This window comes from Muscardinus avellanarius (assembly GCF_963383645.1).
Source record: "Muscardinus avellanarius genome assembly, chromosome: 3".
NCBI classification, from domain to species: domain Eukaryota; kingdom Metazoa; phylum Chordata; class Mammalia; order Rodentia; family Gliridae; genus Muscardinus; species Muscardinus avellanarius.
The window spans coordinates 118778158-118805286 of NC_137788.1; the positions used below are offsets into that span (position 1 = coordinate 118778158).

General features: G+C 45.9%; 1 protein-coding gene across 1 annotated transcript; it reads left to right on the forward strand.

Annotated features, from left to right (window-relative positions):
• On the forward strand, window positions 1–27129 carry OTUD7B (OTU deubiquitinase 7B; the record flags this gene model as incomplete). The annotated part of the gene is made up of 11 exons (XM_080692906.1): window positions 1–149; window positions 4519–4707; window positions 8038–8265; window positions 10014–10115; window positions 11070–11197; window positions 17710–17822; window positions 22177–22304; window positions 22755–22904; window positions 23431–23545; window positions 24945–25029; window positions 25921–27129. The coding sequence occupies exons 1-11, from the start codon at window positions 65–67 to the stop codon at window positions 27127–27129; spliced, it is 2532 nt and encodes an 843-aa protein (XP_080549032.1). The 5' UTR covers window positions 1–64.

A 27129-nucleotide genomic window follows, 5' to 3' on the forward strand; every position in this document is an offset into this window, starting at 1 on the left:
GGAGACCTGAATTTTGATCTATGTCCTACCCACATCCAGCTGCCTGAAAGTACTTGATGATCACATGACCCTGGACATGGATGCTGTCCTGTCGGATTTTGTCCGTTCCACAGGAGCAGAGCCAGGGCTGGCCCGTGATCTCCTGGAAGGTAAGGATTCATGGTGTGGTAGTGTGAGTTAGGACAGGGGACAAAAAGTGAGGGAAAAAAATTAAAATGTGATGTTATTGTTAGGATAATTTGCAGTATTAAGGTGATCAGCTTTCATATTTTGTATATGGCAGGCTTCCCACTTAAGTTACTTCTAATGATCTACTTTGCATTTGACCCACCAAAATTTTAAAATTCAAAATTCCCTATTCACCTTGTACTTATTGGGACAACTTTGTCCACAGTCAGCTTATTATTTATTTATTTATTTATTTATTTTGTGATACTGGGGGTGGAACCCAGAGGCTTTCTACCTCTGGGCTATACTCTCAGATCTGTATTCTATTTTATTTGGAAACAGGGTCTCACTAAGTTGCTGAGAGCCTCACTAAGTAGCTGAGGCTGGCTTCGAACCCGTGCGATCCTCCTGTCTCAGCCTCCCAAGCGCGGGGATTACAAGCATGCACCACCATGCCCGGCTGTCCACAGTCAGTTTATATTCAGGTAATGCAAGTGAAATTTTATATTAGTCCTTTAGCCAGGTATGGTGGTGCATACTTGTAATCCTAAGGCTTGGGAGGCTGAGACAGGAAAATCGCAGATTCACAGCTAGCCTCAGTTACTTAGTGAGGCCCTCTGCAATTTAGTGAGACCTGTTTCAAAATAAAGAATAAGCCGGGCGTGGTGGCACACACTTGTAATCCCAGCATTTGGGAGGCTGAGACAGGAGGATCTTGGTTTGAGGACAGCCTCGGCTACTGAGTGAGATCCTTTGCAACTCAGTGAGACCCTGTTTTAAATAAAGAATAAAAAATAGGGCTAGAGGTGTAGCTCAGAGGTAGAATGGGTTCATCTCCAGTACCGCAAAAAATAAAGAAAATTTATATTCACTAAAAACATAATTCTAGATCTGTACGACTTCTTTATATATAAAGGACTGTTTGAATTTTTATATTTGTGTCATTCAGGGTTTTCTGTGTGTGTGTGTGTGTGGTTTTTTGGTTTTTTTTTTTTTTTAGTGTGTGTGTGTGTGGTACTGGGGAATGGCATTCAGGGACATGGAATTCAGGGGCATTCTACCTCTGAGCTATTATCCCAGCCCTATTTTTTATTCTTTATTTTGAAACAGGGTCTGAAACCTTAGTGAGTTGCAAAGGGCCTAAGTAGCTGAGGTTGGCTGCGAACCTGCAATTCTCCTATCTCAGCCTCCCAAATGCTAGGATTATAAGCATGTGCCACCATGCCTGGCTCAGGGTTTTCTTATTTGTTGTTGTTGTTGTTGTTGTTGTTGTTGTTGTTTGGTACTAGGGATTAAACCCAGGGCCATTCTATCTCTGAGCCATACCTCCAGCCCTATATTATTTTTTATTTTGAAGCAGGGTCTCACTAAGTTGCTGAGACTGGCTTTGAACCTGTGATCCTCCTGTCTCAGCCTCCCAAGTCTTATATGGGTAATTCTCTGTTGAGTGAATTACTGTTTTAATTTTGCTACTTTTGCTTATTTATATCTGTGTATGCTATAGGTTTGAATATTCTTGTTTTTGAGGCCCTGAAGGATTAGAATCCCATCCATAGGATTCTTGGTTTGGAGTCATAATTAATAGATGCTTTAGATGATGAGAGCATATAATGGCACCAGGAGGCGGGCCAGTGGACATGGGCGAGTTGTTAGCATGCACAGGTCATTTTTTAGATTGCCAGTCACTAGCAGGGTGTTACAGCCTGGAAGTATAGATCAGGGTTTACGTCCCAGCTTACTAAGTCAGTGCAGCTTTGCCTTTGCTTGCATTTTCAGTTCCTGCAACTTTCCCCACACTGCCTGCGCTCGGCCAGGCTTGACTTCCCACCTCTGCCCGAGCACAGTAGCCGTTTACTTTTTTTGTGTTGTGTGGTACTGGGGGTGGAACCTAGAGCCTTTCTACCTCCGGGCTGTACTCCCAGCCCTAATTTTTTTTATCCTTTATTTAGAAACAGGGTCTCACTAAGTTGCAGAGAGCCTCACTCAGTAGCTGAGGCTGGCTTGGAACCTGTGCGATCCCCCTGTCTCCGCCTCCCGAGCGCGGGGATTACAAGTGTGCGCCACCACGCCCGGCCAGCAGGCCGTTTCCTACATGTGTAGTATCCTTTCCTCCATTATTCTCGTCCTTTAAGATTCAGCTCAAAAGACTCAAAGTCATCCTTGACCATTCCCCACTCCTCCTGTAACACGTATCAGATACCTGTGAGTATTCAAGATGTGCAGAGTACTTGAGATATATTTTTTATCTTGTTAAACATCTTGTTATAACTTAACACTGAGGTTCAGCAAGGTTAAGTAGGATTTGAACCTGGGCAGTTTGGTGTCAGAGCTGACTCTTGAGAGTTAGGTTACAAATGATTGCTTGCACGTGACTGTGCGCACATAAGCACGCCTGAAGGAAACGTTGAGGGTGCTGTGAGCGTGGAGAGAGAAACCTGATTTAGCTTTAGCTCCAGACTGCAGGGGAGCCTTTGAGGAAGTGACATTTGTGCTGAGCCCTGAAGGACAAGTAGGTGTAGTAGACAGAAGGAGGTAGAGGAGGGTGCTTGTGCAGGATAAGTAGCTTACACAGGGGCCTAAGGTGAGAGAGAGTGTGCCATGGTGCAGACACTAGTGGTGAGCAGGGTGGGGAGAGTGGTGGGGAGAGCAGAGTAGGAAGCCGGCAAGGCGGGCTGGAAGCTGAGTGGGGCACCATGGCAGGGAACTTAAACCGTATTCATAAAGTTTTAATCAGAGGAGTGACACAGTTATTTGGGGGTACTTTTTGGAACTGGGATTGAACCCAGAGGCATTCTGCCTCAGAGCCATACCGCAGCCCTTTTTATTTTGAAACAGGGTTTCGCTAAGTTACTGCATGCTGGTTTCAAACTTGTGGTCTTCCTGTTTGAGAATTTGAGATTTTAATAGTGTATTGGTGGTAAGTATGGAATGGATTGGAAGTTGCCACTGATAAAACCAGTTAAGAATGTTGCTTCTCACCATTCAGGTGAGTAATGGTCCCATGCTGGTAGCAAGGGGTGGGAGGGGGAGGTAGATGTATTTGATATATAATTTAGAAGGAAAATCAAAGGATCTGATCTTCATTTTCTTTTTGTCTCTTTCCATCTGTTGCTTTTTCCTGTAAAAGTTTACTCTGAGCTGGGTGCAGTGGCGCATGCCTGTAATCCTAGTACTTGGGAGGCTGAGGCAGGAGTGTTGCAGGTTCAAGGACAATGTGTGTGACCCTGTTTTAAAATAAAAGATAAAATAGGCCTGGAGGTTTAGTTCCGAGTTAGAATACCCTTGAGTTCAGTCTCCAGTATCACCAAAACCAAACAAACAAAAAGTTGACTCTGAATTTAGTATAAAAAATCAAATCAGAAAGGGGAAAGATTAGGTGCAGAGGAACCCATTAGAGTTTCCATCTGGAAAGGGGAAAGATGTGGTGAAGATTATGAGGACCTCCATTGCATTGAGGACCTAAATTGCATCCGTGGCAGTAAACATGGACACATAGGAATGGATTTGAGAGTTCTTTGGGGGATACAAATACTCTGAGGACTGACTGGCCGGTGAAGGAAGAGAAAGTGGAATCTGTGGAATAGGTAGAGCTGAAAAAGCCCGAGGTTTGTGGGTCTGGAGGGATTGTGATGCTGTTACTGATTGGAGGAGGGGGTAGGGGTGCACGTCTGGGAAGGGGCGACGACAGACATTCTTGTGGACATGTTTAGTGTTGGAAGGTCCTGATTTGAAGACATTTTGTGGAGAGTTGGCCTACACATCTAGTGCTCAAGGCATGCCGTTCATTCACTAACTGATTCAGAGAAAGTTCTCCATTTTTTTCAACAAGTATTTATTGAGTGCCTACTACATGCCAGATACTGTTCTAGATGCATAAACTAAACTAAAGCCCTACCCTCATGTTATAATGGGAGAGACAGTCAATAAACCTGGCTCACTATGGGAAATGGTAACGGAGAGATGAGGCACATTTCTTAATTGGGCAGTCAGGCTAGGCCTTTTAAGAATGTGACCTTTGAAGTTGGCCATGGTGTTGCATGCTGGTACTTTTGGGAGGCTGAGGCAGGAGAATAGCAGGTTTGAGGCCAGCCTCAGCAATGTAGTTAGACTCTCAGCAACTTGGCAAGACCCTGTTTCAAAACAAAAAATAAAAAGGACTGGGGTGTAGTTTGGAAATAGAGTGGCTGGGTTCAACCCCCAGTACGCATATACACGCGCAGGGTAAGGAAAGAAAAATGATTTAAGTATGCAACTAGATTTACTAGTTTTGGTAGGATGTTTAGAGCAGTTTCTCTGGATCTTTCCCCAGTTTCTACTCTGAGAGTATAGTTCTGTTTTGTCTCCTGACAGGAAAGAATTGGGACGTGAGTGCTGCCCTCAGTGATTTTGAGCAGCTGCGTCAGGTCCATGCTGGGAACCTGCCCCCAGCCTTCAGCGAAGGGAGCAGTGGCTCCAAGACCCCCGAGAAGGGGTGTCCTGAGAGAGAGTCCACTGGCCCCCCGCGGCCCATCCTCCAGCGGCAGGATGACGTCGTTCAAGGTACTGGGCCGACCCGGGTGTGTGTCAGGAGCAGGTCAGAGTCTCGCGATCCTTCAGAGACCTTTCATTCCTTCCGCTTGCCCCAGCCAAACCCACATGGTGGTGGCAGCTGTCTGCCTAGGGCCAGCGCCCTGTACTGTCTAAAGGCCTTCTTCAGAGTCTGTGGAAAAGAGAGGAAGGAGGATAACAGTCACATGGCTCTGACAACACATTAAAAGGGAGAATTAAAAGAGTCTACCAGCCGGGCGTGGTGGTGCACGCTTGTAATCCCCTCGCTTGGGAGGCTGAGACAAGAGGATCGCACCGGTTCAAAGCCAGACTCAGTTACTTACTGAGGCTCTCAGTAACTTAGTGAGACCCTGTTTCCAAATAAAGTATAAAAAAATAGGTCTGGGCGTATAGCCTGGAGGTAGAAAAGCCCCGGGGTTCCACCCCCAGAACCACCAAAAAAAAAAAAAAAAAGGGTCCACTACCATCTACTTCTTTGTAGAGTAATTTGTTAATATATACTAATATCAGTCAAAACCTAAAAATGCACTTATACTTCTTAACTCAATTTCATTTCTAGAAATTGATCACATATGTATATATGTGTGTGAGAGTGTATGTATGTTTGTATATATCTCTGCATACCTCTAAATAAATAAATACATAAACACACATTAGCAGTGTGATTATTTTATTTAAAGCTTGGAAACTATATGTAATTGCCAGGTATGGTGGCACATGCCTGTAATCCCAGTACACGGGAGACTGAGACAGGAGGTTCACAGATTCGAGGCCCTCAGCAGCTCAGTGAGATCTAGTTAAAATAGAAAATAAATTGGGTATAGTGGCGTATGGTGGTAATCCCAGTACTTGGGAGGCTAAGACAGGAGAATCACAGATTTAAAGACAGCCTCAACAAATAGTGAGACTTTCATCAACCTAGTGAGACTTTATTTGAAAATAAAAATAAAATAAGGCTGAGGAGTAGCTTGTAGGTAGAATGTCCCTGGGTTCAGTCCCTATAGTGCCACCAAAAAAAAAAAAAAAGTAATTCGCCCCTGGGTTCAATTCTCAGCACAAAAACAAATAACAACAAAATTATATATATATATATATATATATATATATATATATATATATATGGAGAGAGAGAGAGAGAGAGAGAGAGAGAGAGAGAGAGTGTGTGTGTGTGTGTGTGTGTGTGTGTGTGTGTGTGTGTTAGTTACTAAAGATTGAACATAGGAGATTGAACATAGGGGCATTCTACCTCTGAGCTATACTCCCAGCTCTATTGTTTTTATTTTGAAACAGGGTTTTGCTAAGTTGATGAACGTCTCACTACTTGCTGAGGCTGCCCTCCAACATGCGATCCTCCTGTCTCAGCCTCCCAAGTACTGGGATTATAAGCATGTACCACCACGCCCAGTTAAAAACAGTGGTTAATGCCTGTTAGTAAAGAAAGCTTAAGTATACTGCAATCATTCATAGTGCAGAATATTCTGCAGTCATTAGAGAGAATTAAGTAGAACTTGCTGTGTTTTAGAGAAATCTCTAAAATCTATTTAGGAAGGTAACGTGGTATAATGTATGTAGCATGCTCCTATTTGTATTTTTAAAAGATGATTTTAAAAGCTACACAGCTTTTAAATGAGAATTTCTAGAGAGATAAGGTTGCCTTTTGGTGAAGGAACCAGGAATTTTGATTGTGAGGAAAACATCTTTGTAAAATAATTTTATACCCTTTAATAATATTTCAATTTCTTAACATAGGGAGGCACGTGGTGCTTTTAAAATATCTATAAAATGTTTTAAAATAACATCACTAGCTAGCCAGGTGTGGTGCATTCCTATAATAGTAGCACTTGGGAGTCAGACAGGAGGATCGCAGATAACGTCACTGTAAAGTACCTCAGAGCTGGTGTCTGTTTATTCCAGCTATTCGGGAGGCTGTTAGGAGGATCCCAAGTTCAAGGCCAGCCTTGGCAACTTAGGGAGACCCTGTGTCAGAATAAAAAAATAAAAAGGGTTAGGGATAAGGCTTAGTGGTAAAATGCCCCTGGGTGCCAGAAAAAGAGAACAAAGCAAACTTCAGATAACTCTTGATTTATTTTGTGCATCATCTCTGGCAAATATCGGATTGGGAATGTCTGCTCAACATAGAGCTCTTGTCCCCTTGAGATGATCATTACCTAACTCAAGCCGTGCAAATGAACCGTGATACCACACTGAGCAAGTTATGCTCACCGTGGCATCTGGGCCAGGGAACTGCAAATGTCTTGTGTTCAAAACAAGTGAAATGATTTAGGCCACTGTCTGCATTACTATTTCCTCTGTAGCATATTAGGACTTGACCATTGCTATAAGTTTCTGACAGATATGAACATTAAGAAAAGCTGTGGCTAGGTGTGGTGGCACATGCCTGTAATCCTAGTACTAGGGAGGCCGAGACAAGAGTTGCAGGTTCAAGGATAGCCTCAGCAAGTCGTGAGACTCAGCAACCTAGTGAGACCCTGTTTCAAAACAAAATATTAAAAAAATTGGTCAGCTGGGCGTGGTGGCGCACGCTTGTAATCCCCGCACTTGGGAGGCGGAGACAGAATCGCTCAGGTTCGAAGCCAGCAAGAGACCTTGTTTCCAAATTTAAAATAAATAAATAAATAAATAAGTAAATTATATATATGTAATAGGTCTGGTAGTACAGCCCGGAGGTAGAAGGGTTTCCAGGAACCCCAGTACCACCAAAAAAAAAAAAAAAAAAAAATTGGTCTGGAATGTGTAGCTTGAAGGTAGAATGCCCTGGGTTCAATCCCAAGTACCACACAAAAAAAGTTATAGTTAATAATATAAATAGATGTTATTGAGGGAAGGAAGAAACTTTCTGTATATTGTAAGATTTCCTGTTAACTTTCTTATCTAGAATGGAAATTCTTTCTACAGTTTTCAAGATCCTGAGAATCATCAGAAAGATTATTGGACTAAATCTAGCCTAATGAAGCCCATTTTTCTACTCCCTCTTACTCCCACCAAGCAGTGATCAGTTGCTCAGTGAATGGGCCCCTCACATGTTGGGAAATGGAAGTGGAAGCCCGAGTAATAAGAAGAGGAAGGTCAGGCAAAGTCCAAATAAGGGTAGAAAGAGGAGTGTATATTTGGCTGTAGTGCAAGTGCCCACAAAACACCTCTCTGTGTTTCTCCAGTTGCATTTGGCTTGAGATAAAGGGCCAGGAAGGTCAGTAGCTGGGTAGACTGGAAACCTGTTAAGAGGTAGCCCATCATCGCATCGGTGGCGAGTTCTATGAGCGGGTCCGGTATGTTCTAAGGTGATTCCCTTTCTCATTGCAGAAAAACGCCTGTCTAGGGGCATCTCCCACGCCAGCTCCAGCATTGTTTCCCTGGCCCGATCCCATGTCTCCTCCAATGGTGGGGGTGGGGGGAGCAGTGAGCACCCCCTGGAAATGCCCATCTGTGCCTTCCAGCTTCCAGATCTCACTGTGTACAGCGAAGACTTCCGCAGCTTCATAGAGAGAGACCTCATTGAACAGTCCATGCTGGTTGCTTTGGAACAGGCAGGTCAGTGAGCATGTCCTCTCCAGCGTTCTTCCCCGCCTGCACCTCTGCGCAGCCACGCGGAAGGGCGGCCTTGGTCAGGGCTGCCAGCCCAAGTGTGTGCTCTGATTGCAATCAGATGAGCATAAATAAACGTGTTGAGCTCGGTGCCTTTTGAAGTTAGAGAAAGGATACAGACTAGACACTTGCTCTGAAAATGTTCCATTTGATAGAAAGAAAACCAGATAGTCATATAAAAGCCCTAGGAATCAGTACCTGCAAATCAGCATGTGAAAGAGCGCAACAGATTACAGTTGGCTCTGGAGAATAGAGGGCCAGTGTGTAGATGGTACACCGAAAGTCACATCTATTCATGACCCCCCAGCTTATTTACCTTCACAGCTGTATTTGTCTTAAGTTAATAAAATTGTTAATATTAGAGATTGAGGCAGCTGGGAGTTCTGGGAAAAGGTTAGGTGTTAAGAAATTTCCATGGGAAAAAGACTGGAGGTGGTTAGGTGGGGGCACTAAAAGGAAACATTTATTTTTTATTTTGTAGCCATCTATATTAACCATATGCATCTTTTTTTTTTTTTTTTTTTTTTTTTTTTTTTTAGGTACTGGGGATTGAACTCCGGGGCATTCTACCTCAGAGCTGCATCCCCAGCCCTATTTTTTATTCTTTATTTTGAAACAGGATCTCACTAAGTTTCAGAGGGCCTCACAGTTGCTGAGGCTGGCTGTGAATCTGCAATCCTTCTGTCTCAGCCTCCCAAGTACTGGGATTACAAGTGTATACCACCACGCTTGGCTGCATCTATTATTTTTTTAATTAGTAAATTGTCTGGACTAGTGAAATTAGGGTCACTTTTTCTTTAGACTTTTTAGTAGTTGAAGAAAACTTCCAAATAAAGCTTATTAGTAAATGTTTATTTTTATTTATTTTTTTATTTTTTGGTGGTACTGGGGTTCCTGGAAGCCCTTCTTCCTCCGGGCTACGCTCCCAGACCTATTTTATATTTTTGAAACAGGGTCTCTTACGCCAGCGCGGCTGGCTTCGAACCTGCGCGATCCTCCTGTCTACGCCTCCCAAGCGCGGGGATTACAAGCGTGCGCCACCACGCCCGGCAATGTTTATTTTTAAATATAAAATATTTTCCTCGTGTAAATACTGGGTAGGCAGTTGTTGGATGATTGACTATACAGAATTGGGACGCATTCTCTCGAGTGTTTTATATACTTTGGCTCGCTGCTTCTGTATTTAAAGTCACACCATGTACATGTCAGACAGTGACTTCTATACACAGACGACACAGCATCCGTGCCTTGGGTTGTTTTTGTTTTGCTGATGATGGGTTCATGCTAGGCCCCGTTGCTAGAGTATTAACCGGTCTCCTAACTGGAGTAAAGGCCAGATAGCCAGCATTGTCATCCTTGGCACTATTGACATTCTGGGCCAGGTAATTCTTCAATCCCAAGCTGCCTTGTGCATTGTATTTAGAAGCAACTCTGGCCTCTGCCCACTAGATGCTAGAGTGGCCCCACCAGCTGTGGCAAGCAGACACATCTCCAGACACTGCCTGTTGTCTCCTTGGGACAAAATTGCCCTGCTTCGGACTCACTGATCTCACCGGTGGTGCTCTCCACATTCCAGCTGATGAAATCTGCGTGTAGACAATGTGGAGTGAGAGCGTGAAGGTTTTGCTCTGGGCAGTCTTCCTAGGGGAGGCTCATCTGCTCTTCTCCTTTTCTTTCACGCCGTATTTCTGCAGGGCGTTTGAATTGGTGGGTCAGTGTGGACCCCACCTGCCAGAGGCTGCTTCCTTTGGCAACTACTGGAGATGGGAACTGCCTCCTGCACGCGGCCTCGCTTGGTGAGTCTTAGAAACAGCCCTCCATTCCCCTCTGCAGGGAAGAAACTGAATCACATCTCATGTATAGGACTCTATCCAGCCAACTTGGTCCTAGCCAGAAGTGATAATTCACCGAGAGAGAGAGGGTGTGTGTGTGTGTGTGTGTGTGTGTGTGTGTGTATACCCAAAGTCCTACTTAATAGTTATTTTGGTGTGTTAAAATATGTATTTTCAGGCCAGGCGTGGTGGTACACGCTTGTAATCCCCACGCTTGGGAGGCTGAGACAGGAGGATCGCACAGGTTCGAAGCCAGCCTCAGCTGGCTTCAGAGACCCTTGTTTCCAAATAAAATATAAAATAGATCTGGGAGTGTAGCCTGGAGGTAGAAGGCCCCTGGGTTCCATCTGCAGTACCACCAAAAAAAAAAAAAAAAAAGAAAGAAAGAAAGAAAATATTTTCAGCATTTTTTTTGTGACATTTAACTTTAAATTATTAAGTGTATTTACTCAGTATATTATTAGCCCTTAGCTTTAAAAAAGGCCCCCATTTTCGAACCATACCTCAGGCTTTAATGTCAGATGCTGTGTGCCAGACAAGTGTTATCTGCTGCTACTCTGTGTTTAGTTTGTAAGATTTGCTTAGGAGTGAGGGCTTCCATGAGGAGTTTGGGGGATGTATTACTTCCTTCAGTTTCAAGTTCTCAAAATCTCTGAACTTCCAGAATAAGTATTTACATATTTTCCTGGTTGAGTACTTCTTTCCTAAATCCCAGCCAGAGTTTTGTTAAGCCTCAGCTTCAGCCTGACTTTCTTCATGCAGGATTTATTGTGGTAAGCGAGGAGTTGAGGGTGTGTGGCTCCTGGTGGAGCACGTACCCAGCTTGTGTAACTCCCCGCCAACCAAACGAAACAGCCACAACCGATAGATGGAGTTGAATCGAGGCAGGGTTTCTGACACCGTGCTTTTTTGCCACAGGGATGTGGGGTTTCCATGATCGGGACTTGATGCTGAGGAAATCCTTGTATGCGCTAATGGAGAAGGGAGTTGAGAAGGAAGCGTTGAAAAGGCGCTGGAGGTGGCAGCAGACACAGCAGAACAAAGAGGTAGGAGAGCTCGGATGGCAATGCGTGTTCCCCAAAGTTACTCAGTGCTGACCAGCAGAGAGTCTCTCCAGGTGCTTAAAGATCAGGGCGATTTCCCTTAAGATCCTGCAACTTAGAGGAAACGCAGATGGTGTCATAGTGACAGTAAGTGCCTTCTGACACACTCAGAGAACTGCCGTGGGGAAGCTGAGCCCTAAAGAGAGGGTTTTGTTTGTTTGTTTGTTTTTGTTTTTGCGGGTCTGGATGGAAGCATTTGCCCTCCGAGCTACACCCCCTGCCCAATTTTTTTTATTATTTATTTTGAAACAGGGTCTCACTGAGTTGCAGAGGCCTCACTAAGTAGCTGAGGCTGTCTACGAACCGCGATCCTCTGGTCTCAGCCTCCCAAATGCTGGGATTACAAGCGTGCGCCACCACGCCCGGCTAAGAGAGATTTCTAACATTGCACTTTTCACCTGATAGGCCCCCAGCAGCCTTTCCTGGCAGCATTTTGCAAAATGAGAAATGGTAATTTCTTTTTTCTTTTTTTTTTTTTTTTTTTTTTGGTGGTGGTACTGGGGTTCCTGGAAGCCCTTCTACCTCCGGGCTACACTCCCAGACCTATTTTTACATTTTTATTTGGAAACAGGGTCTCCTAAGCCAGCACGCGTGGCTGGCTTCGAACCTGCGCGATCCTCCTGTCTCTGCCTCCCAAGCGCGGGGATTACAAGCGTGCGCCACCACGTCCGGCGAGAAATGGTAATTTCATAGGAGTTTTTTTTCTTTTTCCTTTTTCTCTTTTTTGGCAGTACTAGAAATGGAACCCAGGGGCACTGTACCTCTGAGTTACACCCCCAGCCCTATTTTTTTAGTCTTTTTACATTTATTTATTTATTTATTTATTTATTTATTTATTTATTGCGGGTCTGGGGATGGAACCTCCGAACTATACTCCCTGCCGTATTTTTTATTCTTTATTTTGAAACAGGGTCTCACTAAGTTGTAGAGGGTCTCACTAAGTAGCTGAGGCTGTCTGCGAACCGCGATCCTCAGGTCTCAGTCTCCCGAATGCTGGGATTACAAGTGTGCACCACCGTGCCCGGCTTTTTTCTTGTAATAAGGTTATGTTAATTTTAAGGACTGATGTTTTCAGTACTAATAGAAATAAAATGGTTAAATTTTTCTGGATGTATATAACAGCTGATTTTCGCATACCCAGTTTTGGATTGGTGAGGTATTTTAGAAGCACAGTTGTTCAATCGAGTTCATTATTACTGCCCAGTGATTTGGAACATGTGGGGGCTACTCTTATATGGGAGAGTAGTCAGGGATGATTTGTACATTTCATCCTCACGACAAGGGCTTGGAGAGCTGTTTTTGTAAAAAAAAAAAAAAAAAAAAAAAAAAGTTATTGAAACACAGCCCTGCCATTTGCCTGTTTACCAATGTAAATGCTTTCTTCTTCCAACAGCAGAGTAGGGACATGGCCTGCAGAGTCTAAAATATTTATTATCTGGCTCTTTACAAAAATATTGGCTAATTCCTTTCCTTTAATAATAAAATACATTCACATAAAATAATAGGCCTCCCCCTTGCCCCTGGTTCTCTTTAAAAAAATTTTTTTTTTCTATAGTACTGGGGATGGAACCCAGGGGCATTCTACCTCTGAGCTACACCCCCTACCCTGTTTTTATTCTTTACTTTGAAACAGTGTCTCACTAAGTTGTGGAGGGCCTCACTAAGTAGCTGAGGCTGGCCTCAGACCTGAGATCCTCCTGTTTCAGCCTCCTAAATCCTGGGATTACAAGCGTGCGCCACCATACCTGGCCCCCTGCTTCTCTTTGTCTTTTATGTTTATATCCCCTGCTCTTCATGTACATCTATTTTTGGCCTTTTTTGTTGTTGTTGTTTGTTTGTTTTCGTGGTACCTGGATTGAACTCAGGGGTGCTTTACGCTGCCATGTTTTAACTGGGTTGAATATGGGAATATTAACAATATTTCTGGGGTTGAATATGGGAATATCATGTCAGAAGCTTTCCTTTTTCTTCATCTGTCTTCTTTTCTCCTGTTATTGTTCTATTGTAATGCAACAGTATAGAACTAAGAGTTTTCTTAGTTATTTAGAATGTTACATCCTAATGATTTAACATACATAAGAATGTATTATGCATCTTTCTCAAAAACAGAGCATCCAGTTGTTAAAAGTAGGGCGATGCTGAGATCAGAATCCTGTTCTTGATCAGCCAATTTGCCCTAGAGACAAATCCATAGGAGCGAGGCCACATGAGTGACATACTTTATTACTGCCAAAACCCGGGCTGGATCTTGCGGAAAGCTGTCTTTCCCTGAACTCGAGCCAGCCCAGAATTTAGAATTCAAAACTTTAGATTTGACTGCACCTGGGACAAGAAGAAGGTTAAACCAGAGCGTGCCAGGTAGAAAGTGGGAATGAGAGCCAGAGTCAGGTAGATGTGCTTGCTCACAGTTACTGTTTTAAAGGATTCTGTTACGTTGGTATTTAACCAGGAGGCCCAGAAATACCCAAGTTCTACCCTAGGTCTGCCACCTCCCCTCAGCAGAAATATATATATAGAGAGAGGTGGCTAGTAAGGGAGCGGTTCTTTTACTTTTTGTCTCAGCACAGGGCAAGATGTGTGGCCTCTACTACTGCCTTAGCTTAGACTCGCATGGCTGGGAGGTGGGGATGGGAAAGGGGCGTGGGTGATAAACCGAGGAGCTTCTTTTAGCTTCCTAGCACCAAAAAACAAATTAAATTAGTTTTGATTTGCCAGGCCACCTTGTTTTGTGTTAAAATTGGTGGTATAAAAGCTGGGCGTGGTGGCGCATGCTTGTAATCCCAGTACTTAGGAGGCAGAGACAAGAGGATAGCAGGTTCAAAGCCAGTCAGACCCTGTTTCCAAATAAGAAATAAAAGTTATGCTGGGAGTATATCTTGGAGGTAGAATGCCTCTGGGTATTCAATCTCTAGTACCCCCAAAAATTGATGGTAAAGCTTAATGTTTTCTTAAGTGATTAGGCTAGATATGTGTGCCACCTAGTGGTTGTGTATTTAAACAAGAATCAGAAATAGATTCAAATCATTCCTCCTAAGTATGTGTATCAGTTAGGCCCTCCTGCTCCTATGTGTTACTTGTGCGCTTTTTTTTTTTTTTTTTTTTTTTTTGTGGTACTGGGGTTCCTGGAAGCCCTTCTACCTCCAGGCTACACTCCCAGACCTATTTTTACATTTTTATTTGGAAACAGGGTCTCCTAAGCCAGTGCACGTGGCTGCCTTCGAACCTGCGCGATCCTCCTGTCTCTGCCTCCCAAGTGCGGGGATTATAAGCATGCGCCACCATGCCCGGCTTACTTGTGTGCTTTTTAAAGTTATTACTACTATTATTTTTTGGTACTGGGTATTGAAAATTTATTTTTTATTTTTTATTTTTTATTTATTATTATTAATTTTTTTGCGGGTCTGAGGATTGAACCCAGGAGCATTCGACCTCTGAGCTACACCCCTGCCCTATTTTTTATTCTTTATTTTAAAATGGGTCTCATTAAGTTGCAGAGGGCCTCACTCAGTAGCTGAGACTGTCCGCAAACCACGATCCTCCTGTCTCAGCCTCCTGGATACTGGGATTACAAGCGTGCATCACCACGCCCGGCTTATTTTTTATGTCTTATTTTATTTTTTATTTTGAAACAGGGTCTTGCTAAGTTTCTGAGGGCCTCACTAAGTTGCTGAGTCAGACATCAAACTTTTAATCTTCCTGTCTCAGCCTCCCAATAAACCATGCCCGGCTCTATTTTTTAATTCAAATGAAATTAGTGGCAGCATTTTAAAAATTGAAAATAGTGTTGTCTCAGCCAGGCGTGGTGGCGCACGCTTGTAATCCCCGTGCTTAGGAGGTGGAGACAGGAGGATCATGTAGGTTCAAAGCCAGCCTCGCTGGCTTAAGAGACCCTGTTTCCAAATAAAATATAAAATAGGTCTGGGAGTGTAACCTGGAGATAGAAGGGTTTCCAGGAACCCCAGTACCACCAAAAAAAAAAAAAAAAAAAATAGTGTTGTCTCTTTTTAATTATTAAAATATGTTAGTCATAGTTCTTTAATTTCCATTAAATTTGTCCCTGGTGCTCCTCATATTTCCAGTGTGATTCTCTCTACACTGTCAGTGTAGAGTGCCACCATGCCTGACTATAAATTCATTTCAATACTAATGTAAGCCAAATAAAATTAATAAGGTAAGCCGGGCGTGGTGGCGCATGCTTGTAATCCCTGCACTTGGGAGGCAGAGACAGGAGGATCGCGCAGGTTCGAAGCCAGCCGCGCGCGCTGGCTTAGGAGACCCTGTTTCCAAATAAAAATGTAAAAATAGGTCTGGGAGTGTAGCCCGGAGGTAGAAGGGCTTCCAGGAACCCCAGTACCAAAAAAATTAATAAGGTAGATTTGTCTCTTAAATCATCATATGCCGGGCGTGGTGGCACAGCCTTGTAATCCCAGCATTTGGGAGCCTGAGATAGGAGGATAGCACAGGTTCAAAGCCAGCCTCAGCTACTTAGGCTCTCAGCAACTTAGTGAGACCCTGTTTCCAAAGTATAAAATAGGTCTGGGAGTATAGCCCGGGGGTAGAAAAGCCCCTGGGTTCCACCCCCAGTACCACCAAAATAAAATAAATCATATACATCCTAAAGCCAATATGATATCTTAAAATTTTTTGTACCACTCAACACTCTACTTTAGTAAAAATTGTAATTTCAGCTGGGCATATGGCACACACCTGTAAATCAATACCTGATAGGTTAAGATAGGAGTACCACAGATTTGAGACCAGCTCCAGCAACCTCTTGAGACATTTTTTTTTTTTTTTTGTGGTATTGGGGACAGAACCCAGGGACATTGTACCTCCAAGCTACACCCCCAGCCCTATTTTTGACTCTTTCATTTCTGAAACAGGGTCTTACTGAGTTGCGAAGGGCCTGCTGAGGTTGTTCACGAACAGCAACCCTCCTGTCTCCGCCTCCTGAATGCTGGGATTACAAGTGTGCAACACTATACCCTACTTGAGACATTCTTTCAAAGCAAATAATAAAAGGGTTGGAGATGTAGCTCATAGGTAGAATGCCCCTGGGTCCAATTCCTAGAACATACATTTATATATATATATTTTTTTTTGAAATGATATGTATATAATTTCACTTAGCATGTTTTATTGATTACTTATCACATAATAGGCATTGGTCATAAGCATGGTCCTGGCTTCAAGAACAATAGTAGGAGATGTACCTGTAAATACATGTCTTTTGTGTGTGTGCGTGTGAGATACAGGGATTGAACCCAGAAGAATTCTACCTTTGAGCTACACCCCCAGTCTTGTTTTTTTATTCCTTATTTTGAAACGCCTCACTAAGTTGTGGAGGGCCTCACAAGTTGCTGAGCTGGCCATGAACCTGCGATCCTCCTGTCTCAGCCTTCCATGTACTGGGATTACAAGTGTGCGCTACCACACTCAGCTTGAAAATACACAATTGTAATAAAATCTGACACAAGTATGACTTCTGTGGTGGAATTTTTTATAGCAGTTGGTGAAGGAGAGCACGAAGGAAGGAGTGTTTAATCTACAGGGGATCTAGGAGAGACTTCACTGAGGAATGATACTTGAGTTTGGTCCTGAAAGGAGATGTCACAAGGTGGATCGGGAGTGGGTTGCTCCAGATAGAAGGTACAATGAAGACGAGTTCAGAGGTGTAGAACAATATGGTGCACGTCAGGAACCACTGCGCACTCAGGGACCGATGAGACCAGAGAAGTGGGCAGGGGCCAGGAGGCGGGCTTTCTGTGGAGTCTGAGTTATGTCTAAAAGGCAGTGTAACCTTTTTGTTGGTTGGTTGTTTTGGTACTGGGGATTGAACCCAAGGACGTTCTTCCTCCAAGCTACACCCCTGGCCCAATTTTATTATTTTTTTTGAAAAAGGGTCTTACTAGGTTGCTAAGGATCTTGCTAAATTGCTGAGGCTGTCCTCTAACCTGCAGTTCTCTTGTGTTGAACATTGAGATGCAGAAGGCTGGGCCAGGGAGGGGGAGTTTAGAGTCAGAGCATGGATGGTAGTGGTGAGATCATGACCGTCACAGAGATCGTCCAGAGGGAAGCGAGCCTCGATCTTGGGGGAAGTAGAGAGAGTTCAGAGAATGAGGAGAAAGTAGTGGTGTGACAGCCAGAGGAGAATGTTCAAAGGGAAAGATAACCACATGACAGCTAGAAGACCAGAACCTGAGGCCACTGGATTGGCACTTGAAGGTCATTGCTGTCCTTTGCAGAATCAAGTGAAGTGGGATGCAGAACAGAAGCAGCCAGATTGCGTGGAGTTAACAAAAAGATAAAATGTGAGAAAGACATGTATGGGTCTTGACTATGAAAGGGAGCAGAGATTTGATTTGCAGTATATTATCAGAACAGCGTGAGGCAGGGGTGAGTGAGTTGCATGAGTGTCGCCTCTGATCGCTCTGTCCCCTGCATGTCTTTCGCAGTCAGGGCTGGTGTACACCGAGGACGAGTGGCAGAAGGAGTGGAACGAGCTGATCAAGCTCGCCTCCAGCGAACCCCGAATGCACCTGGGAGCCAACGGAGCCAACGGTGGTGGGTGAGTGCGGCTTCGAGGGAGCAGGAATAATCTTTCTGGAGTCCACACTGTGGCATCTCCCTCAGCCCATTGTCTAGAGAGCTCTGGGCCAAGAGGATGTTAGAAGGAAAGAGGGGCCATGGCAAGGCGTAGGAGTTTGTAACGGCACAGTGCTTCCTAGGAACACTGGTCACGACAGGACGTGTGGGTAAGATGCTAGGTGAGGCTGGGCGATCCACCCTTTTGTACCATCTTATGGAAGTAGAGCTGTAGCCCATCTAGACTTTGGAAACTGCAGGACAGATGACTCGTTATGTTCACTAAACCACAAGGAGAATATAAAGGGACAGGGAACCTATAGGTTAAAAGACACTTAAGAAACATCAACCAGTCTGAATGTGTGGACATCTGTAAGATGTGGGAAATGGGAACAGTGTCTACATGTTTGGTTACTGTTGAGTGTGTGTGTGAGAGAGAGAGGAGAGACAGAGAGAGACAGACAGAGAGGGAGAGAGAGATTGGGATTGAACCCAGGGATATTCTATCTCCGAACTATATCCCAGCCCTTTTTATTTTTTAAACAGGGTCTCATTTAGGTTGCTGAGAATCTTGCTTGTTGCTGTAGTGGACCTCAAACCTGTGATCCTCCTATCTCAGCCTCCCAGGTACTGGGATTACAGGCTTGTACCCCCATGCCTAGCTTCTCAGCCCTATTTTTTTTTTTTTTTTTTTTTTTTTTTTTGGTGGTACTGGGGTTCCAGGAAGCCCTTCTACCTCCGGGCTACACTCCCAGACCTATTTTTACATTTTTATTTGGAAACAGGGTCTCATAAGCCAGCGTGATCCTCCTGTCTCTGCCTCCCAAGCGTGGGGATTACAAGCGTGCGCCACCACGCCCGGCCTCAGCCCTATTTTTTATTCTTTATTTTGAAACAAGGTCTCACTGAGTTGAAAAGGGCCTCACTAAGTAGCTGAGGCTGTCAACGAACTGCGATCCTCTTGTCTCAGCCTCCCGAATGCTGAGATTACAAGCATGTGCCACCGTGCCCACATGCTCAGCCCTATTTTTTTTTTTTTTTTTTTTTTTTTGTGTGTGTGTGTGTGTGTGTGTGTGTGTGTGTGTGTATTTGGGGATGGAACCCAGGGGCATTCGACCTCTGAGCTATACCCCCTGCCCCCCCCCCTTTTTTTTATTCTTTATTTTGAAACCGGGTCTCACTGAGTTGCAGAGGGCCTCACTAAGTAGCTGAGGCTGTCCACGAACTGCGATCCTCCAGTCTCAGCCTCCCAAATGCTGGGATTACAAGCGTGCGCCACCATGTCCGGCTCCTATTTTTCATTCTTTATTTTGAAACAGGGTCTCACTGAGTTGCAAAAGGCCTCACTAAGTAGCTGAGGCTAGCCACAAACTGCAATCCTCCTGTCTCAGCCTCCCAAATGCGGGGATTACAAGTGTGCACCACCACACGTGGCTACTGATAAACTTTTTAAGTGTGTTATTAATGTTATTGAGCTGGCCATGGTGGTGTATGGCTGTAGTCCCAGTGCTTGGGAGGCCTAAGACCAGAGGATCTCAGGTTCAAGTACTTGGGAGGCTAAGACAGGAGGATCTCAAGTTCAAGGCCAGCTTCAGCAATTTAAAAATGAAAAATTTTAGCCCAGTGTGCTGGTGCATGCTTGTAATCCCAGTACTTGGGAGGCTGAGACAGGAAGATCACAGGTTCATGGCCAGCCTTAGCTACTTAATGAGCCTCTCCATAACTTATTGAGATTCTGTTTCAAATTAAAGAATAAGCCATGCGTGGTGGCACACACTTGTAATCCCAGCACTTGGGAGGCTGAGACAGGAGGATTGCACAGGTTTGAAGCCAGGCTCAGCTACTGAGTGAAGCTCTCAGCAATTTAGTGAGATCTTGTTTCTAAATAAAGTATAAAATAGGTCTGGGAGTGTAGCCCAGAGGTAGAAGGCCCCTGTATTCTATCCTCAGTACCACAAACAAACAAAGAAACCAAAGAATAAAAAATAGGGCTGGAGGTATAGCTTGGAGGTGGAATGCCCCTGGGTTCAATCCCCAGTACCACAAAAATTAATTAATTAATTAATAATTAATTACTTATAAAAGGGCTGGAAATATAGTTTAAAGGTAGAATGCCACTGGATTCAATTTAAAAAAATGTTAATATTTAGAAATACAAACTGAAAGCCAGATATAGTGGTACACGTTTGTAATCCCAGTACTTGGGAGGCTGAGACAGGAGGATCACAGGTTTGTGGCCAGCCTAAGCTACTTAGTAAGGCCCTCCACAGCTTAATGATACCCTGTTTCAAAATAAAAAATAAAAAATTGGTAGCTGGGTGTGGTGGCACACGCTTGTAATCCCAGCATTCAGGAGGCAGAGACTGGAGAATCGTGGATTGTGGTCAGCCTCAGCTACTTAGTGAGGCCCTTTGCAACTCAGTGAGACCCTGTTTCGAAAAATAAAGAATAAAAAATAGGGCTGGGGGTGTAGCTTGGAAGTAGAATCCCCCTGGGTTCCATCATTCCAGTACCGCAAAAAAAAAAAAAAAAAAAAAAGTGGGGATGTATCTCGAAGGTAGAATGTCCCTCTGTTTAATCCCCAGTATCCCCCCGAAATAGAAACACACACACATGCTATATATATATATATATATATATATATATATATATTTGAAATAATGTCCATATATGTATATCTAGATATATGGTTGAGATAATGCCCAGTTTTGCTTTAAAATAATTTAGTAGAGTGGGAAGGGATAAGGAAATAGATTGATCTGTAGATAGATTGATCTGTGGATGGATTGGAATTAGCCATATGTTTATGATTTTTGAAGCTGCGTGATGGATACATGAGAGTTTAGTGTAATCCCCCACCCTTTGGTGTTGGGATTGATCCCAGGCCTCAAGCATGCTAAGTATGTGCTCTACCACTGAGCTGCACTAACCCCTGATATTCTCTCTGGTATTGAGTACGTTTAAATTTTTGAAAATTTTTATAATAGAAACTTAAAAATTATAATCTTTCCAAACCTTATTATCTATAAGAGTAATCTGGGAAAATTATTTAAAATGTAAATTTCTGTACCTCTACCCCAAGAAAGTTTACTTGGGTTGACATGATATGGTAAGGCCCCAAACTCAAGTTTGTAACAAGCACCCAGTTAAGAATAACATTGTTTTGGGTGGTGGGGTGATGGCTGGGGTAAATTTAAGTATGAGAATAACAAGATCAAATTTGTATGTTTGAACATGCTGATACCTGAGTGGATGGTGGAGGAGGAGTGAGACTGAGGAAAGTTGTACTAGCAATCCAGGCACGGGCCGCAGGTGTGAACGGGCGGACCAGAGGTGGGCCAGAGGCACAGGCACAGGAGACACGTAGGAGATGGAACTGATCAAGCCAGGCAATTAGGCGAAGCCGAGAGATAAAGAGCAGTAAAGATCTCACAGATTTGTGACTAAGCTGCTGGGTAGATGGTGAGACAGTTCTTTATGTACGAGGAACTTGGGGGTTTTCTTTTGTGAGACATGATGCATTAACATGTGGTGGGTAAGCCCACGGGGAAGCGATGCTGCTGGGAACTGGGCTACTGGATAAAGAGAATTGGGAGTCCAGGCTGGTGGCCACATGCCCATATAGCTCAGAGGCAGAATGCCCTGGGCTTCACTCCAAGGAAAGGACAGGACAGGAAAGGAAAGGGGGAGGAAGGAAGGAAGGGGAAGAAAGGGAGGGAGGGAGGAGGGAAAGGAGGGAGTGAGGAAGGAAGGAAGGAAGGGGAAGAAAGGAAGGAAGGAAGGGGAAGAAAGAAAGGAAAGAAGGGAAGGAGGGAGGGACAGAGAGAATTGGGGAGGTTGTTGAGCAGGGTGACTATTAAGAGGCAGAGATTAGCTCCAGATTCTTAACAACCTTAGAGACTTCATGTCCCTTTTCTCGGATTTCTCTATGATATGGAAGTAGAACTAGCCATGGTCACCGAGTATGGTGGTGCACACACCTCTAATCCCAGTACTTGGGAGGCTGAGACAGGAGGATCACAGGTTCGAGGACAGCTTCAGCAAGTAGTGAGACTCATCAACCTGGTGAGACCCAGTTTCAGAATAAAAGTAAAATAGGACTGAGGGTATAGCTCTGAGGTAGAATGCCTCTGGGTTCAATCCCCAGTATCCAAAAAATAATGTAAATAAATAGTATATGGCTAAAGGACCCATAGTAGCATAAACTAATCAGCCATATCATGGCAACTTTTAGGCTCAGCAAACAGGAAAGGCCACCCTTGTTTTTGCTCTCTTCAGACCTGGTCTTTTCAGGACTCTTCCGTTTGTCTCCCCCTCTCCCTGGCCCTCCCCTCCAGGGTGGAGAGCTCTGAGGAACCTGTGTATGAGAGTCTGGAGGAGCTCCATGTCTTTGTCCTTGCTCACGTGCTCAGGAGGCCCATAGTGGTCGTGGCAGACACCATGCTGCGGGACTCTGGAGGGGAAGGTGAGTCAGCCGCCAGCCCTCACTCTGCCCCGAGCACCCCGCTTTTGCAGAGCTTTGGGTGAGGGCCTGGGAGGAGGGCAGCAACGGGGCCATGGAGACTCTCAGAAGTCTCCAGAGCATTGCCAGGCGTGGTGGCCACGCTTGTAATCCCAGCATTCGGGAGGCGGAGAGCAGAGGATCGTGGTTTGAGGACAGCCTCAGCTACTTAGCAAGGCACTTCATGACTTAGTGAGACCCTGTTTCACAATTTAAAAGACTAAAAAATTAGGGCTGGGGGTGTAGCTCAGAGGTAGAATGCCTCTGGGTTCCATCCCAATACCTCAAAAAAAAAAAAAAAAAGTCTCCAGATAGTTTAGAATGAAGGACAGGGGTTTGGTTGGCAGAGTGGGCTGGAGACTGTTCACCAGGGGAGAACACGGCTTTAGTACTAATCTTCATGGTTTCTTGTAGCCTTTGCCCCTATTCCCTTCGGGGGCATCTATTTGCCCTTGGAGGTCCCCGTCAGCCAGTGTCACCGATCCCCTTTGGTGCTCGCCTACGACCAGGCCCACTTCTCTGCGCTTGTGTCCATGGAGCAGAAGGAGAATTCCAAGGATCAAGGTGCCGGCTGCAGTCTGTGTCTCTGGGGTCTTCTGGTCTGCGTTATCTGCACTTGAGAACGGGAAGTGGGAGCTAATGTAGGAGGGAAGAATGAAGAGACACGCGAGCCCAGACAGTGCACTTACACGATTACTGAGCCGCGTTATATACTAGAACTTTCAAATAAAGAAAGAAAGGGTGTGAGGTGGGGGTGTTATCTCTGGGGTGAGCGGCTTCTGTATCGAGGCCCTGGGGTGTTCTAAGTCACAGTACTGCCGTTGTTGTGTCTCAGTGACTTTGCATTCCCTTAATACCTGTTACTGGCAGAGCATCCTGACAGGTGCCTGGTGGGAGGTGGAGCTGGGCGGCCGAGTCGAATGCTGCATGGCAGGGGCCTGACCTATTTGTTTTTCATGCCTGTGGCCATTCCCGTGTCAGAGTTGAGAAGTGAGCACAGGGAGTCCTTGTGTGGTTTCAGTGCAGTCAGCTCGTGTTCGTGGCCTTCCTCTCCCCCGGCTCTGCTTGACAGCATGTGTTTCCTCCCCAGCCGTGATCCCGCTCACGGACTCAGAGCACAAGCTGCTGCCCTTGCACTTTGCTGTGGACCCGGGAAAGGGCTGGGAGTGGGGCAAGGATGACAGTGACGATGTCCGACTGGCCAGGTGAGGCGGGCCCAGCCTTTCCCTCTGCTTTGCAGCTGGGTCTCCCATTGCAGTGGCCATATCCTGGGGATTTCTTCTTAGCTGAAGGCCAGACAGTCACATCCCAGCTCCAGCTTCTCTGGGAAGATGGAAGGGTGGAAGGCGGTTGGGCACTGGGACTCTCGCATCATCTTGCAGCTGCTTTGTCTTTCTGTAAAGAGATGGAAGTCCTGGGATCTCAGCTTGTTCTTTTCCTACAGTAGGAGTTCCTGCACTGATACACCTCAGAACTCCCCAAATCAAGAGATTCCCAGCCAAAGTGAGAAGAGTCTTAATTGACCAAAATAGTTTGTTCCAGGTTTTTATCTTTCTGGAAGTTAGTCAGCAAGAAAAATTTCCTCTCACTGCCGAAACCCCAGCCTGTCTCCCCAGGCCTGTGTAGCTTCCCGGCCTCTCTGCAGTTCCCCTCTGAGAGGCGTGTGGCCGTGAGAGCACTTACCCAACGCGTCCTTCTTTGGGCCTCTGCAGCTTTGGGAACTGGTTGAGAGGGCTTGATTTTAAAATCCAATGTTTGTGGCGTGTGTGTGTGTGTGTGTATGTGTGTGTGTGTGTGTGTGTGTGTGTGGTTCTGGGGATGGAACCCCGGGGCATTCAACCTCCGAGCTACACCCCTTGCCCTATTTTTTTATTCTTTATTTTGAAACAGGGTCTCACTAGTTGCAGAGGGCCTCACTAAGTAGTTGAAGCTGTCTGCAAACCATGATCCTCCTGTCTCAGCCTCCCAAATGCTGGAATTACAAGCATGTGCCACCACGCCTGGCTTGTTTGTGACTTTTTAAAAATGAGTCTTCACCTAATTATTGAAATCCTCTAAATGATATTTACAACAATAATAATGACTTTTTAGTATTTCTTATTTTCTAGATACTCTGCTAAACCCTTTCCAAACACTATTTTAATGTCCACAATGAGAACATAGGACTCATTACAAGCTGGGCATGGTGGCACATACCTGTAATCCCAGTACTTAAGAGGCTGAGACAGGAGGATTGCAGGTCCGAGGCCAGCCTCAGCAATGTAGCAAGACTCTTAGCAACCTAGTGAGATCCTGTTTCATAACAAAAATTATAATAGGGCTGGGAGTGGAGCTCGGAGGTAGATGCCCCTGGGTTCAATTCCCAGTACCACACACATAAAACAGACAGACAAACACCGCAACCCCTGCTGAGCTTCGAGAAGGCAGGTGTGCTGAGGGTGATGCGAAGTGCCGAGGCGATTCCACTTAGTAGCTGGGGAGCTGTAGTTCAGCCCACACTGGAGTCCTGAGCCCTGCTTAGCCCTCGCCATCCCGCTTCACAACAGTACGACATCGCTTGGCTTTTAAGAGATGACAGTGAGCTTCTGACCCTTCTTTTCCCAGTGTGATTCTGTCCCTGGAGGTCAAGCTGCACCTGCTGCACAGCTACATGAATGTGAAGTGGATCCCGCTGCCCCCCGACACGCAGGTGAGGGTGCTCACCTGTGAATTTGCTCCGAGCCGTAGGTAGCTTGTGAGGGCGGGGCAGCAGCAACTGGAAGGCGGCAGATAAGTGCCAAAGAGCACTTCTTCCTGCCTTGAGATATTAGGTCCCCACCTCGGCCCCGTGCTGCTCTAGCCTGGCTCTCCAGGAAGCCTCTGCTTTCTCACACTAAAGCCCAGTCCTTTTTTTGGTACTGGAGGTTAAACTCAGAGGCATTCTACCCCTGAGCTTACACCCTCAGCCCTATTTATTTATTTTTTTGTTTTGAAATGGTCTCACTAGGTTGCTGAGAGTCTCACTAAGTTGCTGAAGCTGTCCTTGAACCTGCAGTCCTCCTGTCTCAGCCTCCCAAGTACTGGGAGAAGGCCATGCCTGGCTAAATTTGACAGAATTTGATAGAGAAATTTATAATGAAGGGCATTCTGGCATCTTTAAAATACTTTCCCTCCTTGCCCGGAGGCCTTGTGTTACGTGGTCACTCACTGCTCCAAAGAGCAGCCAGGCTTTGTTTTGCTGTTTCTCTATTATAGAAGGGAGTTGGCTCGGGCGGAGCTCTGTGGTAGAGTGCTTGCCTAACATGTGCAAGGCCTGGGTTCAATCCCCCAGTATCGTAAAAATAAAAATAAAAAATGTATGTTGTAGAAGGAAGTCAAATTGCAGTGGGGGAGATAGAAGCTAGCTATTCCATAATCTTGACTTGGCCCATGAGAGAGCTGACTGGAGCCAGAGGACAGTGTCCTGGCTGCCTTTCCCCACCATGACAGCAGCCCTCCGAGCAGTCACTGAGGATGGAGTTCAGGGGCACGTACCACCTTTGTCACTTGCTAAGGCCGTGGCCGGCGGGCTAACTGTCAGTGCCGTTCCTGTCTCTCCCAGGCTCCTCTGGCCCAGCCCGAGTCCCCCACAGCCTCCGCTGGAGATGAGCCCCGGTCCACTCCTGAGTCCGGGGAGTCAGACAAGGAGTCAGTTGGCAGCAGTTCTGCCAGCATGGAGGGCGGCAGGCGGAAGGAGAAGTCCAAGCGAGACCGGGAGAAGGACAAGAAGAGAGCGGACTCTGTGGCCAACAAACTGGGCAGCTTTGGCAAAACCTTGGGCAGCAAGCTCAAGAAGAACATGGGAGGCCTGATGCATAGCAAGGGCTCCAAGCCTGCGGGGGGCGTGCTGGGCTCGGGGGGAGGCGGTGGCACCGAGACACTGGAGAAGAAGAAGAAGAACTCGCTGAAGAGCTGGAAGGGCGGCAAGGACGAGGCAGCGGGGGACGGGCCCGTGTGTGAGAAGGCCGCGGCCGAGCCTGCTGGTAACGGAGGCAGCAAGTACAGCCAGGAGGTGATGCACAGTCTGAGCATCATGAGGACTGCCATGCAAGGGGAGGGCAGGTTCATTTTTGTTGGGACCCTCAAGATGGGGCACCGGCACCAGTATCAGGAGGAGATGATCCAGCGCTACCTTTCGGAAGCAGAGGAGAGATTCCTGGCAGAGCAGAAGCAGAAGGAGGCAGAGAGGAAGATCATGAATGGAGGGGTAGGGAGTGGTCCTCCTCCAGCCAAAAAGCCAGAGCCAGATGGTGGGGAGGAACAGCTGCCCGCCCCCCGAGCAGAGGCCAAGGTAATGGCCTTCTCCACTGGCTACCCTGGGGGCTTTACCATCCCTCGGCCTTCTGGGGGTGGAGTTCACTGCCAGGAGCCCCGGAGGCAGTTGGCAGGGGGCCCATGTGGGGGGAGCCTGCCACCGTATGCCACCTTCCCCAGACAGTGCCCTCCTGGGCGGCCCTACCCACACCAGGACAGCATCCCTTCTCTGGAGCCAGGCACTCACTCCAAGGACGGAGTTCACAGGGGCACATTGTTACCATCCCACTTCCGCGTGGCTGATTCCTATAGCAACGGCTACAGAGAGCCCCCCGAGCCAGATGGATGGGCTGGAGGCCCCCGGGGGCTCCCCACCACCCAGACCAAATGCAAACAACCGAACTGCAGCTTCTATGGACACCCTGAGACAAACAACTTCTGCTCTTGCTGTTACCGGGAAGAACTGAGGAGGAGGGAGCGGGAGCCGGGTGGGGAGCTGCTGGTGCACAGGTTCTGA